The sequence below is a fragment of the Ochotona curzoniae genome, unplaced genomic scaffold (assembly GCF_017591425.1).
Source record: "Ochotona curzoniae isolate NIBS_2020 unplaced genomic scaffold, NIBS_Ocur_1.0 contig_517, whole genome shotgun sequence".
Classification (NCBI taxonomy): domain Eukaryota; kingdom Metazoa; phylum Chordata; class Mammalia; order Lagomorpha; family Ochotonidae; genus Ochotona; species Ochotona curzoniae.
In genome coordinates, this window is record NW_024466454.1 from 4708351 (window position 1) to 4724942 (window position 16592).

At 50.7% G+C, this 16592-nt stretch overlaps 1 protein-coding gene across 2 annotated transcripts in view; it reads left to right on the forward strand.

Moving 5' to 3' along the window:
* Positions 1 to 1114: 1114 nt before the first annotated feature.
* DKK3 (dickkopf WNT signaling pathway inhibitor 3) overlaps positions 1115 to 16592 on the forward strand; it is a 35327-nt gene continuing 19849 nt past the window's right edge. The window contains exons 1-3 of one of the 2 annotated variants that reach the window (XM_040988952.1): positions 1115 to 1347; positions 6953 to 7090; positions 9890 to 9973. In XM_040988952.1, coding sequence (XP_040844886.1) covers positions 1135 to 1347; positions 6953 to 7090; positions 9890 to 9973 — 435 coding nt within the window. In that variant the 5' untranslated portion in view covers positions 1115 to 1134. The remainder of the gene's footprint in view (positions 1348 to 6952; positions 7091 to 9889; positions 9974 to 16592) is intronic. The other variant, XM_040988953.1, reaches the window with a different exon arrangement.

The window sequence follows — 16592 nt, forward strand, 5'->3', positions numbered from 1 at the left end:
TGCTTGGGCAGTATCTGACTTTCTAGGTCGATTTCAGCAACGGTCAGCCCCTCACTGCCACTTGCTTCATCCATGAACTAAGTCCCCAGCTGTGACCCTGTGATGTGGCCCTCCAGCATATGGCTGGCCTAGAACTAGAACTTTGTGGGAGCCACCAGAGAGCCCAAGGCCAGCCCGGGATGGCCATGGGCTAGGGGTATCCTCCAAGCCGGCGCCATCGCTGGGTAGAAGTCGCCTTGCAGAGGCTAAGGAAAGGCCATGGTGAATCCCAGGCCGGACACCTGGGATTCGTGTAGCTACGGATGGAACTGCGCGGGATGGGAGATGCGAGGAACAAGGCGGCAATGCCAGTAGATGACCGAGACCCAGGCAGGGGCAGGCGCGTGGGTGAGGTCGCAGGCGCCTCCGTGGCCAATGGCTGGGCGGCCGCTCCTCCTACGGGGCGGAGCGCGGGCTGCAGGCTAGACCGGGTACCAGCGACGCTGCATCCCTGCCGCGCTCCGCACCCGCCGCCGGTCCTCCTTAACGTTCCGGCTCCGGCGGCTTGGTGTCGGCCTTGCGCCCAGGCTCAGACGGGTCCAGTGGGAGAAGCAGCTCCGTCCAGTCGAGGTGAGTGAGAGGAGGCGGCGGGGTTGGAGCGACTCAGCCTGGTCTCGCCTGGGTGGGGGCAGGGCGGAGCGCGCCAAGTGCGGTGCCCACCACCACAGAGTCGAGCAGAGGCCAAAGAAGGGAGTGGAGGTCAGCAGGCTGGAGCTGCGTCTTGGTCCCGTTGGGGAGGGAACCCAGGACGGAGCTGAGGTGAATGCAGTGGAACGGGAGAAGGGAGCTGTAGGTGAGGGAGACCCGGGTTGGGTGGCTCCGGTGAGGAGGTTCAGAGCTGAGCGTAGAAACTAGGAGCGGGTGAACTATCATAGGGATCCAGGAGCCAGGCTGCAGCGCTGGAGCTGCTGGGGACGCCTTTGTCCCGAAGGGTCGCGTAGCTGAACCCGTAGGAAATTGTTTGCTCCGCTCTGATGAAAAGGAGGGTTGGTGCGGGGCTAAGGGGTCCAGTACGCTGTACCGGGGCTCGCTATTCCGCGAGCCTCTAACCGTGCTCTCCGACCCACAGGCGGCGGCCGAGGGCGCAGAACGGAGATGCGGCGGCTCGTGCGCGCGGTGCTGTTCATGCTGCTGGTGGCGGCGGCCCCCGCGGTCCCCGCGCCAGCGCCCACCGCCACCTCGGCTCCGGGCGAGCCAAGCCCGGCGCTCAGCTACCCGCAGGAGGAGGCCACTCTCAACGAGATGTTCCGCGAGGTGGAGGAGTTGATGGAGGACACGCAGCACAAACTGCGTAGCGCAGTGGAGGAGGTGGGTGCAACCAAGAAGGGCGCGGGGTCCGGGGTCCTGGCTGCAGCACCTGCTGGGGAACCTTGCCTCTCGCCACTGACGACAGTCTAAGATCCGGATCCCAACTCCACTTGGTGCTGCCTTCCTGCCTGGAGGTCTTGATCCACAGTTTCCAACTGGACACCTCCCCATCCCCCGCCCAGCAGCCGGGGTCACCACGCTGCCGTGGTCTTCAAATGTCTCTGGTCACTGCCTGTAGTGCCTGGTGCTCTCAAGGCCATAGAAGCCAGGAGCCAGGGTGCAGCGCTGGAGCTGCTGGGGACACAGCAGTTCCACGTTGGAGCTGTGGGCGTTGAGCGCATGCTACCTCCTGGAGGTGTACTTGGGATGCTTGTCCAGACAAAGTGACCAAGTGCCCAGCTTTGCCAGCTTTCTTTCTGGGCCATCTTGCCTCCCCTCAGTCTGGTGGGGGACAGGGAAGGCAGATAAGAACCCTAAATCCCAGGGTGGTCGGTGAGCATGTTGAGAGGTTACTCTGGGGTTCCCGTCCCAGCTTTCAGCCCTGCTCTGCCACTTGACAGTGCTGGCCTCACCCTCAGCTTCCTGTGAGAATTCAGTGTCATGGATATCAATGTGGGCACTTGGTGAACAGTAGTGGGCATGATGTAGCGGCTGTTATCAAATACCTGATATGGTGGCTTGGCTTTTGCTGGCTGCTTCCTTCGCTCACTTCCCAGGGCCAATGCTGGGACTGGCATCCTATTCTACCCTCTCTGGTAGGTCCCCCTGTAGGCTGCCAGGGGTGCAGGACACCCCATCCTGATGTGGGGAGCTGTCCCTGGTGCCCAGATGGACAAGCCTGGTCAGTGTTGATCTACACCTGTTTTGCGGGGAGAAGCCATCTCACTTAAGAAAGAATCAGAGAGAGCCCAGTTGTCCCAGCCTCCACAGGTCCTTGGTGAGGCCAGCAAAGCCCTGCACGTCGTTGGCTGTTGTCTGCTGAGGAAGGTTGCTTTCCCCTGCCCCAGCCTCCCCCACAGTCCTCCCCTCCCACCTGCACACTCCCAGCACCGTGCAGTTTGGGAATGCCTCTTCTTCCATCCCAGTATAATCAGCTGGCAGCCTAGAGGATGCTGGATTGGGCAGCAGTGACCTGAACGACTGCACCTAAAAGTTCTCTGGTCAGGCCTAGATGCCAATTCAAGTGCTTTGCCTTTCCAAAATGTGAGAGAGAGGGATCAGATCGACCCCAGCATGGTTAACTCTGAGTCTCCAAACTGAACTGAGCTCCTCACCCTTCGAGTCCTGACTCTTCCTAGGTCCTCGCTGCATGCATGTGACCAGGATGCATGACAGGTTGGAGAGTTCGTGTCTGGGGCCTCTGATGTCAGCTCCTGTGGAGGGAGAGAGCAGCCGGGGTCTCTTCCATCTCCCCATGGATTACAGCAGACTGTGGTGGCTGTGTCTGCTCCTGGGAAGTGACCCACACCAGGCTGTGCCAGGATGCCTGTGTGTATAGGCTGGCAGGCTGTGCCATGAGAGGATGGGGTGACTGTCCCCTGCCTCAGTCAGCAGCTGTTGCCCACAGAGTGTTCTTGCTGGCATGGGGACAGGATGAAAGAGGTTGAGCACCGTTAGGGTAGGAGAACTGGCAGGTGGGAGGAGGATCCACTTTCCTTCACTTAGACTTGACACTGTCACTCTTTAGTGGTGGGATTCAGGGGTTTGAAAGAAAAACATCCACCCCTTAGAATAAAGGGAGAATTCAGCGAGAGGGTGAGAGTTAAAGCTGCCTTAGCCATCTGACACTGGTTAAGAAGCTGATTTGGACCCCTGTGTGCTATATGCTGCATGGCCTGGATTCCCTGTGTGAATCCACTCCCACTTTCAGCTTCCTGCCAGTGCACACTCTGATTACAGCAGCAGGTGGTGACTCTAGCAGTTAAATCAGCACTGCCCACAGGGTGCACCTGGATTGCATTCCTGGTTCTTGGCTCCAGTCCTGGCCATAGCAGGCATTGGGAGAGTGAACTAGTGGATCTTGGTCTATGATGGCCTCGTGAATTAAAAATAAATAGAAGGACACTAAAACCAGTGTTAAACAACATAGGTATATACGAGTAGCTTCCTTGTGCTACTGTTGTAGAGATCCCATGAGCTTGCTGTTCTTTAATAAGTAATAGCTGTTGTACTCATTGCAGAAATGGTGATTTGAATAGAACAGAATACCTTCTTAGTAGAGGGTAGTTGCTAGTATGGTAAAAGAGACTTCCAGAAAGCCCCTTAAATCTTACAAGCACAGAGCAGCTGCCATTTAGTTGTTTTCTGAGGGAAGGAACACAAAGAGGGGCCAGACACATTAATTATTTATATAGTTGCATCATGAATCTGCTTTCAAGTAACTTCTGACATGCTATATATTCCAGCTGACTCTACCTCCTGGAACTGGTCCTGGGAGAAGCCAGCCCCCACAAGGTTTGCCTAGCAGCTTCTCCTGTTGGACCTTTCCCTCTGGGTTACTATGTCTTCTACCCAAATTGGCACCTCGGTCACTGGCATATGTTAGAGAGTTCTTCTTGGCTGACCCGTCCCTCCCATCAAGACTGGATTTCCCCCAGTGCATTTCCGACTGGGTACCCCTTCCCCAGACACACAGAATGGACCCACTCCAAGGGCCATGGGTCAGCATTCACATCCCTCCCCCTGAAGCAACTCCTCTTGCTGCAGGCCCAGGTCCTCTCAGTGGTGGCTGTAATAGTTGTGGTTGGAATTTCCATTGCAGACTCTACTATTAGTCTGTGGTGCTGTTATGGAGCTGTTAGCTCATTCTGTTGAAATAACCACTGGTGGAGAGGCAGGGAGGTTTTCACAAAAAGCTAACCTGCTCAACTCATAGTACTCTCTAGACTTGGTAACTTGACAGTAGTTTGAAAGCCTGACTGTAGAGTTTGGGTTCCAGTGGGATTTTTAAAAAACATGCGAACATTCCCCCTCCTTCTGGATCAGCAGTTTCTTCATCTTTTCCAGCTGAGTCTTTCCAATCGAGAAACATGCCAGGATCACTTGATTTAAAAAACAAAGTCCATCTGTCTCCACTCTTGGCTCCTTTCTTTCTTCTCTACTTCATTGGAAAACTCTTGACACGCATGCTATTCACTGGCGGCTCATCCCACTTCTGAAACTGTTGTCTCAAAGCACAATATCATTATGTATTTGCTTTGTGGCAGGCTCTTGGATTTCATGATCCTTAGTGTTTCTAGCCACTCTACGAAGTGTTATCATCCTCATCTGATGATGAGCAAGCAGAGTTGTGGAGGGATTGGGTGTCTTGTCCAAGGCCACGTGGCTACTCTGGGATCAGACACTCTGGTTTGACTGCAGAACCCTGGCACTTCCCACTGTGCAAACTCTGATAACAACAGAACAGCCTGCCTTACCTGGGGACCACCTAGAAACAGCCTCCTCCCCCTGCCCCAATGTAGCTGCCTGTTCCAGGACTTGCTTCTAGCCAGTTCTTGCTTTCAAAGTTACCATATAATTTACCAGGTAGTTTTTTTGCTTGTTTGTTTTTTGGTTTTGGTTTTTTTTTTAAAAAAGAATTTTCTGCAGTTTCTTAGGGCCCAGAATAGAGTCTTTTCTTGGCAGCAGGGAGAGGGGAGGAATGGGAAGCACTAAGAATCACCTGAGTGGTTCCTGGACACTGGGGGTCCCATTTCCAGAAATGTTAATTTAGCAGATGTGGGAGGGTGCCAGGTATGTCTATAAATGTGCCCATTTCCCAGCTGCCTGATCTGTGTGACTGATATTCTCACCTGCTTGAGAACTGGGCTAACAGCCTGTTCCTTGGAGCTGCCCTTGGGTCTGCCTCCTGACCTCTCCTGCACCCTGCTGCCACTCCCTACCCCCTGCCATTTATACCTGGACCCCTGAGGGGCCTCCTCTGCAGCCCATAGCATGCACCACACATCCAGGCTGCCACTGGGTTCTTCCTGAGCCCTTTCTTCTGTCTTCTCCAAAACCCTGGCTTGCTTCTAAAGGCCCCCAAGAGGCCCTCTTCATACTCACCAGATGACTCTGTGTGTGAGTGCATTGAGAAAGGCACGGGATTTGTGGAGTCAGACCTATCCAAGTCCTAATCCATGTATTGCTACTTTTGGTTACAAGATGATGTTAGGAAGCTCCTGCCTGCCTCTTATCTGTGAAGTGGGGTCACTTCTACCCTCCTCACACGTGGCTGTGAATATTTAAGGTACCTGGTGCAGCGACTCAGGCTTCGCTAAACAAGGGAGCTGTTACAATGATGATGGTTGATCGTCAATTCTGTGATCTAGCTGCAAACATCCAGTGCTTATCTTGTGTACCCAGCGATGTCTAACTGAGTCCTGCTGTGTTTAGTCCTGCCTTAGTCCCTACCAGACTCTCACTTTCTGCTGCATAGAGGCAGGACATTCCTACCCACATCCACCCAGCTCCGCAACTCTAGTCGGTGAGGCAGAAAGGGCAGGGAGACTGGGCTAGTACCGCAGTTGTAGAGGACAGAGATGTCTTTAAAACAGGAAAGCACTTGTGAAGGCTTCATTAGGGAATAAAAATAGCCCAGAGTCAAAGATAACAGGATTGGAAAATTGCCAGCCCCCAAGGAGAGCTTCTCTTTGTGTCTCTCATTGTGAATTCCTAGAGCATATCTGATTGGCTGAGCTGGTCTGCGATGTGACCTCTTTTGGGTCTAGACAGCTAGGAAGCAGTCTCACGTGGACTTGTTACTTAGCAGGGTTTGGGCAGGGACTTGCATCTGGGAGTAGAACAGGAGCTCACTAATGTGTCTGGTTGAGACTCAGGGGGTAGATGAGGCTGGAGGGTTTGAGACAGTGGCTTCAGAAACATGGCAGACGCACAGATATTTGTAAAAGCTAGCAGGGATGTGGACTTCGAGAGCTCAGCAACTCACCCTCTGCAAGGGTCCCCAAGTGGTGGGGTGGGGAAGGGATCTTAACAGTGGCCACAGCTGCAGAGGATAAGGAACCATCTGCTGGGAGGTCCCTGTGCCCCTGCCACCCAACAATGTATTTGAGAAGTGTGATCCTAGAATGTACTAGTGGGAGTTGGCAAATGGGATGGAAGAGAAGAAGGGCCATGAGGGGCTGTAGGTTCAGTCCCATCGTGAACTACAGAAGCCACACACCTTAGCCTGTTTCCATGTTGCTCAGGGGTTCCTGGCACTTGGAGGTCTATGAAGACTGAACCTGCTTCTGTGGGCCAGAGAAAGCTACCATGTTCTGGGCCAGATGTTGGCATGGTCAGCGGTCTCCAGATTAGGCTACCGGTAGATGGCAGGACACTGGTAGCATCTACATGTGGAAATATGTTCAGATCCAGACTCTGCCCTTCACTGATGGTCTTGGAATTGATGCAGACTCCATGGAGCCTAAGTTTCCCTGTTAGCACCCACTGCCCAGGGAGATGCTAGGGTTTACAGGCTAGTTCTCAAAGTATCAATTACAAAGTCTTTTTGGACCCAGTGGGTCCTCCATTAATGGCATCTGTCATGGTCACTGTTCTTTGTCATCGGACTCCCCTTTGTAAAAAGAAAAAGCAGTTTGGCTAGTAAAATTCATTGATCCAACAGATGGAGGCAGAAGAAGCTGCTGCTAAAACACCTCTGGAAATAAACCTGGCTGATCTGCCCGCCAGCTATCACAACGAGACCAATACAGAAACCAAGGTCGGAAATAATACTATCCACCTGCACCGAGAAATCCACAAGGTAAGGATGCTCGTGACTGGCTTCCTCTTCTGCGATGCCCACCGCTCAGAGGACTGCGGCCCTTATTACACACAAGCCAGAGACACAAACGAGAACAGTCAAGTACAGAAGAGAAAGCAGAGGGGGTGAGGGTGCTGTTTGACTGGGGGTGGGGTTGGATCAGGAGCCTGAATTGCTTCTGCTCTTAGGCAGCAAATTTAACTTTAGGCTTGCTGCCAGTCCAATTGCAAAGGAATGTTCCAGGGTTTTTATCATCTGTAAAGAGGAAGCTAACACATGTCTATAGAGCTGTTGCCCGGGTATTGAATTTGAAGAATGTATCTTGTGTGTATTTATGTGCAGCTCAGTTGGGAGTTGAAATAGAGATGTATGGTGGTGAATGGTTCCCCATTGCTTCCTTTGGAGGGATTTGTGTGAATTCTGTCCCACCAGGAGCTCAAGTACTCATTTATTGGCTGGTTGTCTGTTCAATAGCAGACATTCCCCTCCTCCAACCTTCTACCTGAATTCAGTGTTCCTTGGTGTGATATCTTACATAAGGAACAAACATGTTGATCCCTGTTCTGGCTTGCTGGAGAACATTTTGTAAAACCAGAGGAATCCAGCATTAGCCCGTCCTGCTGGGATACGTCTCCTGAGTGGTGGTGTCGGGGCAAATGATGCCATTATGTGTTATGTGCCATGCTCAGGGTTGTTGTTAGAAGTCTTGAGTAGACTTCTTTTGTGAATGTCGAGGCCACAATGGCTCTCCAGGAAAGAGCCCAGCGATTGTTCAGGTGTCCAGGTAATTACTTGATGGGAACAGTAGTGCTGCTGTGCCATCAAGCAAAAGGGGGTCAATTCTTACAGACCATTGCCTTGACCATAATGTAGCTTTTGTGTGGCTCTTCTCCCGCTGTGGAGGGAAGGGCCCAGCTAAATGCAACAGCTTTTGAGTGTATCTCCCTCCCAAAACCCCGGCGAATGAATGAGTTCACCAGCTCAATGGAATCTTTTAACATTGCTCATCTGAAGGCTGGAAACTGTTTCCAAAGGGGTTATTTTGTTCTTGTCAAAGCCAAGGTGAAGTCATCCTTTCTGACAGTAATTAGCCTATGATTTCAGCTGCTCCCTAAAGTGCTTCCCGTGATTGTCGGAGGACTTGAATGTGGGTCCTTCCAATAACTAGTGTGATTTCAAAAAATGCTCAAATGTCCTGGTCCTTGCTAACTGCATTTAGGAAATGAGGATATCAGCATCTACATGGTAAAATGATACATATCACATAACATGAATTATATGAAAGTTCCTTGGGGACCAGTGTGATGTCTCAATTGGCTGTCCTCTGCCTTCAAATGCCAGCATTACATTTGGGCACCAATTTATGTCCTGGCTGCTCTGCTTCCCATTCAGCTTCCTGTTTATGGCCTTGGAAGGCAGCAAATGATGACCCAAAGCCTTGGGACCTTGCACCTGTGTGGGACATGCAGAGAGAAGCTCCTGGCTCCTGGCTCTTGGCTTTGCATAGACTGAGCTCTGGCCATTGCAACCATTTGGGGAGTGAACCAGTGGATAAACATCTGTCTGCCTTTCTGATAGCAATAAATTATTCTCTAATTTTTTAATAAATAAGTTTTCAAAAAAAAATCCTTGCAGACTGTCAAGGCCTGGGCAGAAGCAAGTATTTTTCTTGCTAAATTGTCTTTGATCAATAGAGAGTAGAAGTTGTCAAGTGGGTTCCACGGGACACCACTTCTTGTGCAGTGCTTCATGAAAAAAGAGGCTGTGCAGCAATGAAACAGTTGGAAAACATATATATTTAATCTCCTCCTAGAGATTTAAAATCTATAATAGTATAATTAAGGTTCTGAGAAGTGAGGCAATCCATCCTTACAAGACTATAGAATTTCAAAAATTTGTAGGAATGATTCATCCTGTAAAAAGATTGTAGGGAGGAAGAAGCTCCCTTCTATTTTGGGGGGAGAAGAATGACAGTTCAAGATATAAACACATGATTAGGAAGACAGTTCTTGCCACCTCAGAACTAGGATCCAACTGATTCTTGCAAGCCACGCGAAAGTTGTGGCTACCAGCTCCCGGAGCTTGAAAATCCTGCAGAAATGAGAAAATGGTGAATCAGGGAAGATGAATGTTCCACGATGATATACAAGGTGGTTTTTGGCAATTGAACCACAGCTCACGCACAGATGCCTTAGCTCTTAGGCCAAGTCAAACAGTAGACATGACTTTTGACAGGGGTAGAATTGCCTGGACTCCATGTGGGATTTAGCTTTGAGGTGCTTTGCACCTGCACCTAGTTACAGAATCCAAGGCAGGCAACAGGTGGAGAAATGCTGTCACAATCTCTGTGGTACCTTGGCACTTTTTCAGTGGCAGGAAACCATTTACAGAGGAAGGAGTGGGGCTGCAGCCATGGAAAAATGCTGTCTTCTCGGGAAAGATGTCAGCCCACACCAGCTTTGTAACACATTACAAAGAGAGGTGGCTGGCATTGAGCTCTTAGAATGCTATCAGTGGCCCTGGTTGCTGAGCAGGTGCCAGGGGTTGGGTTCTGTGGCGAGCCCTGTCCACCCTCCTTTTAGCTCTGTCATTGTCTTCCACACCATACCTAGGCAGCTGGGCACATGGTGGCCACCAGGAGGACTCAGAAAGGGACAGTGGACACTTGCCTATCAACTGCATGCTCTTGCTTCAGAATAAGGTGGCAATGGGATGGGGAAACAACTAAAGAATAACCAATATGTGGGATTTGCCCGGGTTTTCTTCAGTTTCACTTTCCTTTTACCTGTCCTCCTGTAGGTAACCAACAACCAGACTGGACAGATGGTCTTTTCCGAGACAGTGGTCACATCTGTGGGAGATGAAGAAGGCAAAAGGAGCCACGTAAGTACTCAGCTCAACTGTGCTTGTGCCCTGGGCCTGCCAAGGTGGCCCGGGACTGCAAACCCTGGGCAGAAGAGCTGACTCTCCTGCTTGTTCACTGCCTTGTTCTGTCCCCCTGCCTTGCCTGATTTTCCAGTTCTCATGCTGCTGACTGGCAGGTACTGGCTGCTAACAGACTCCGAACCCTGTGTGCTTAGCATCAGAAACAGCAGTGAAATTCAATTCTGTGGTCATTTGCCTGCCCGTATCTCAGCCTCAGAAGTGGAGCAAGCCAGCCTCAGGTAGATTTATTGGAGTGCACCAGACAGGGAAACCCCCTAATTCCTCCGTGTTAAAGTCACTGGCCTCCTGCCCCAGGCCAGAGGTGACTCAGCTGCCCTTTCTCTTCTCAAAGAGAAGAAACACTGCATGCCCTATATGGGCATTACCAGGATCCAACCTCCCTTTCCATAGCTGCCTTATGTACACCTGTTCTTTCAAGGGCATCAAGGTTTGCTTTCACCTCCTCTGACCAGTGGCTACAACAGAACCCTCTCCTGATCATAGAAAGGCCATGCCATCTTGGGTGGCAGATGATGAGTTTTTCTGCTCTGATTTGGCTCCGTGCTTGGTGCTGGGAGCAAGGTGACATTTACGGCAGCCAGCATTCAAGAAGGCCTGGACTGTGGTGGGAAGGGCTGTGTGCTGATGGAGGCTGAAGGCCTGTGTTTGTTTCCTGTGAGCTGAGGATACTCAGTTTCCTCCTCTTCAGGCATGCTCAGGTCTTCTACCATCTTAGAGCCCTGAAGATACAAAAGCCCATGGAACAAAAACAGGCTGTGTTTAGGTCTGGAAGAGAGAGAAACCAGCTTTCCAAGGTGTGGGGAGAAAGAAAAGGAAGCAGTACAATAATGAGGCAGCCACAGGATATAACTGTGGTTTCTAGAGGAAAAGCTTTAGAACATTCCAGGTCTAAGTGTGTTTGGAGGCCTAATGAGGGACAGAGGTCTAAAGCAGGAGAGCTGTGGTGGTGGAAAGAGTGGGGGAAGGAGCTTGCAGAGTGAAGGATTAAGGAAAAAGCCTTGTCTCAAACTGTAGAGGAGTGGGTTTAGTTGTGCAGGGGTACAGCTTTACAGCTTGGCTCTGTGGTAGCAGCCCCACCTGTGAGCACAGCTGTGTAGCCAGGGAACTGAGGGACAAGCGGGGTGGCCACACACACCTTCTGTGTGCGTCCCTTCACTTCTGGGATGAAGCATATGTGGCGTCAGGTTTCAAGCAGAGACAGTGGAAACCATGAAAGTAATGAGCAGGTAAGAGACAAGACCTCCACGATGCTAGGAGCATGCTTGGGACAGGGGACTTCTGCATGCACTGTCGTGTTGTGAGCTGGTGCCAGCTTTCCAAAGGGTGCAGGAGTTGTGTGCCCAGACTCTCCATGCTGCCCATAATGTGATTAAGGGGAGTCGAGGGCACTTCAAAGAGTTTGTGGAAAAAATGGAATTAAAGCCAAGTTTCTTTTAGTGCAAAAGTTTTTTTGAAATCTGCGGATCATTTTTTCCTAATGCCTTGCCATGTTTTGAAGACCCTCTTCTGTGCACAGATTTTAAAGTTTTGGACACCAAAAAATGCTTACCTTTGAATTCTGTTTTTTCTTTTTCCATGAACTTTCTGAAACACCTCCTCGTACCCTTGGACAGGGCATAATCCGAAACCCTGCAATAAGATAGTCCTAAGGATGCAGGAGATTGGAGAGATGCAACAGATCCAAGAAACCCAGAAACAGGCGTTTATCCAGGTTTCTCCTATTTCCCAAGCCCTTGGGATAGGAGCACATTGGGTTTTTCTGGAAGGAGAAATGCCAGTTTGATGGGCTTGAAGGCACATCTGAGGCATATGATACTTAGGAGTTCTGGTGTCCAGCCAATCACACGTGGCTGTGGAGAACAGACTGGACACTTGGCAAGTCACTTGTGGCAGGGGTTGTCATGTGGCAGCAATGCTGGCAGGTGTGGGGGTGCCCCACTGCAGAACTTTGCTGCTTGTCAGGGTGGTTTGCCCAGGGTCAGGGGTACATGACCCAGTTTCCAGTGCCCCCAAGTCCTTCCATTGCTCCATTTTGCGTTTCTGGGGTCTCCATCATCCTAATTCGCTGGAACTGGTACTCAAGCCCCACCGTCCTAGCCGCACTGAGCTACATTTCCTGAGCAGGAAGCTGCAAAGATCAGGTTGCTTACCAATCAGTGTAGAGGGTGGTATGCTTTTGCCACTGTTCCACTGCAATGGCTGTGCAACCTACTCATTTTTGCCGCCGGTCCTAAGCTGTCCCGCATGCTATGGAAATGTTTGTGTCAAGGGAGATTGGCTGTGTTAGAGACAAAATCATATGCAGTTCATCCCTTCATGTCTGTAAATGGGTGGTTAGGTTTCCAGGTGGATGCAATGAAAAGGAATCACTCAGAAACTCCTCCCCTTCATTCAAATACTGGCATAAGAATGATTATGCAAGGTAACCTGAGCAGGCTTGCCAAAAGCCATAGACACTAACCCTTGGTGTCTGTCTAGAAATTTTCACCCTGTCTGCACAGGTTGCTGGTCCGTTTTTGTACTCGTATGAGAGGGAGTAGGGCATTATGGTGCAGCAACTGACAGTGATGTGACAGTTTTTTTTTTCTAGCAGGGAAAGCTTCTGTGCAGGTACCATCCCCCAAGCACTTTCCAGCCCCTAGGGAGCTGGGCTGAATGACACCCTGAGCTGGTGTGGGTACTCAGGAAGGTCAAGGGGAGTGGAAAGATGGAGGGAAGACCAGGTTTCGATCTAGAACTTCATCCTCATTTAAGGAGAGCCTGGCCCAGTTAGCCAAATAGTCACTGTTAAAGACTCCGGCCTCTAATGAAAATGTTGCACATAGCTCATGGGAAAGTGCAGCTCCTGCCTTTCTCCTTGTAGTCTCTCCTTGGAAGATGATTGGAGGGAGTGGAGTAGGTCTGGCTGTCATCCTAGCTGAACGTGCTTAGCTTGGGATGCTGTAGGTTCTGTCATCTGCCACCACCCCTGAGATGAGATACTGGCCACCAGAGAAGGGGTAAGGCAGGAGGGTGGCCCTACCAGCCACAGCAGCCACAGTGTAAACATCAGGAGGAGGGGGAATCAGTGATTCCCTTGTTCCCAAGGGGGACCCGGCCTGCCCGGCTCTTCTGCTGGCAGGTGGTGACCATGGAATTCCACACGAGTGTGAGAGCTGAGGCCTCCGCTGTTGAGACCTGGGGAACACGAGATGTTAGAGTATGGCCACACTGTGCATAGAGACTCTCACTGGCTTCCCTCTGGTTCTCAATTGCCCAGGGAGGAAACTGTGAGAGTTGACTGGAAGCTGAGGGTGTGTGGGTGGCCTTGCAGCTAGGCCCTGCTGTCTGCCTCCAGCTCCTGCACGTCCCTTCTGAGTCACAGGTGTGGCCAGAGCTGTACGATCCCTGCTGCAGGCTGCGCTGTCTGTGGCCAAGTATATGCGTGCGTGGTGGGGATGGGTAGGTCAGGGAGAATGAGCGACACAGGGAGTCGTGATCAGGTTTCAGCAAGCTCCAGGTGGGGCCTCAGGTGGGCGAGCATATTTGGCTTGTGAGTGAGAGCATCATTGTGTAGAATGTGAACACATGGTTCCATGACTCTGTTAACCACACTGCATTTGGGCCCATTTGTGCATCTCAATTCAAGCCTTGAGTTGACTCTGTGGTTTTGGCTGTGTGTAGGAACTTCATGCCTTAGTGCAGGAGAAAAGTAAAGGAGGAGAGGGGAGAGTGGAAGAACTCTATCAGTCTAAGGGTACACAATCCCCAAGTAAATACAGCTGTTGAGGATCAGCAGGTTTTGTGAGGTAAGCGTTTCTCCTTGAGCTGTAACCTGGCTGAAACACATGGCAAGGAGCTGTGCTCTGTTCAGCCTAAGTATTTTTCAAGAAGGTATTCTTTGACTGATTCCACAGCCCCAAACAGCTAATGCATTTCATCTGGATTTCATATACATTGGCCTAAGAGATCTTCCATAAAGTGTTGAACAAGAAGCACCATGGGAGAGAAGTATATTTAATATATGAAGTTTACATATGTGGTATATCTAGTATGTAAACATATCTGTTTTAGAAAAAATACTATATATGAGAAAGGTTGGTAAAATGTATCATAAATCATTAGCAGAAGTTATCTATGAAGGAATATAAATGTATTGTTTGTTTATGAGTGTTTGTAAGGGCAGCCTCTGCCTCTGTCTCAAATACATCTCATGGCGTTGGTTGGCATTGTGGTATCGCAGGTGAAACTGCCACCTGTTCCTGGCTTTGCTCTGGCCGAACCCTGGCTGTTATAGCCATCTGGAGAGTAAACCAGCTTGCTTTGCAAGGGGTGTGTGTGTGTCCCTCCTTTTAACTCTCTCAAGCAAATTAAAAAACCTTAAAGCTCTCTCATCCCTTCCTTCCTGTATTGAGGAGAACAGTCAGTGTTGCCTTCCAGGCTGTTCCCGGGACCCAACACCAGCTACCCTTTGTGGGGCCAGTAGGGAGGTGGGAATTTCTAGAAGGAGCCAGCTGATAGCTGCAGATCTGTGGAAGTTGATGGACTATGTGACACAAGCCATGGAGAGATGTGAGGGGCTTTTGGGGGGGCAGAGGGAGGAAGAAGGAAGCAGGGTGCCTGCTAGTTTGATTTTGCAGAGTGGAGGCAGGGATGGTGACAGTGGTGGGGTCGGGCTTTGCCTAATCCTGCTGAGGTGGAGACCTGAGGCCCCATGAGGGCCGCAAAGTGCTGGCCCTGCAAAAAGCCTTGCTCCATTCCTGGGCATCTGAAAACCTTAGCAACAGAGTGCGCTGTGTTTGCATGGTGCCAGCAGACAGGCCAGATAAGTGACCATGATTGACCCTGAAGTCTCACTCAGCTGATGATGTCTGCTGCAAGGCAAGGTGATTTCTGTGGCCTCTGAAAGCCAACGGGTCGGGCTGAACTACTTCTCTGTGCTGCTGTGAACTTGACTTTGGCTGTGGACGTGGGGATTCTTCCGGGCCCACTGAGAAAGCCTTCATCCAAGCGCCTTTGGCAGCCTGTTTGTCAGCCATGTAGCCCTACCCTCCTCTCCCCTCTGCATTGTGCTGGAAAACTTACATTTAGTTTTGGTTTGAAAATAGCATCAACGGTTCTCTTTCATGATCCCAAGGGCTCTGTTGTAGAGTTGCTGGGATCACAAAGTCACTAAATCAGCCCGCCCTCTCACATTCAGGATAGAGCTTGGTCATAGGTCAGGCCTGTGATGTGACTAAATGACGCCATCATGACCATGAAGGTAATGGATGCAGGCGAAGATCAAGGGGGCCATTTGGGGAACCCTAGGGCCGAGTGCAGGGTGTGGTACTGGAGATGTATTCTATGAGACAACCCTGCAATGTTGACCTCTCTTTACAGATCCTCCGCAATATGACTCAGCAAAGTGAGATGTCAGAGCAAACCTAGATCTTACTAGTTCCCAAACTTCCACGTTTATTATTATTTTAAAATATTTATTTTTATTGGAAAGGCAGATATACAGAGAGAGATACAGAGAGAAAAATCTTGCATCTGCTGGCTCACTTCTCAAGTGGCCACAACAGCTGGAGCTGAGCGATCCGAAGCCAGGAGCCAGGAACTTCCTCCATGTCTCCCACGCAGGTGCAGGGTCCCAAGGCCTTGGGCCATCATCGACTGCTTTCCCAGGCCACAAGCAGGGAGCTGGATGGGAAGTGGAGTAGTCGGGATTAGAATCGGCGCCCATATATCCCTGTTCATGCAAGGTGAAGTCTTTAGCTACTAGGCTACCGTACTGGTCCCCCATGTTTGTTCTTAGTGGGACGTTATTTTTAACAGAAAGAGCAAGCTTCTGTCCGTTGGCTCATTCTCCTTATGCCTGCAGCAGTCAGGGCTGGACCAGTCAGAAACCAGGAATCTAGGATTCAGCCTGGGTCTCCCCTGTGGGTAGCAGGGTAGCAGAGACTCAAGTACTTGAGCCATTATCTGCCGCCTTCCAGCAGGCATATTAGCAGGAAGCCTAAATTGGAAGCAGGACTTGAACCCAGGCCGTCTACTATGGGATGTTGTTTTCCAGTCAGGTGCTCACACACTGAACCTAACAATGGCTTCCACCAGACCCTTTTCCATGGTACCTATACCACTTTACATTTCTGCCAGCAATACCCACAGTGGAACAGTCTCTCATTTTCTAGCTTTTGTGACTTCAGGCACCGGAGGATAGCAGGCTGGACTGCAACTGCAGGGTTCCTGAAACTCCCTGGACCCTGGAGTGCTAGAATGAGATGGTGCCTCGGCTAGCACTCCTTCTGTCTGCTGTCCCTGTGGGGAGACAGCCACAGCCTCAAGGTGTCTCAGGCATAACCAATTAACTGATCTGTGGGTCACACTCAAATGCATGCTGGAATCCCCCGGACCTGGGGTGGGCAGGCCCAGGCTGCACCTCAGAGAGCCTTCTATAGAATGTGGCTTCCAGGCTGTTTGGTCATCTGTACCCCTCCACACTCTGCATTAAGACCCCTTCACCCCCATTCCCATGACCTGCTTAAGAGAACCAGAGGCTTTGCTGCTTCATTGTCAGGGACTCCAGACTCAG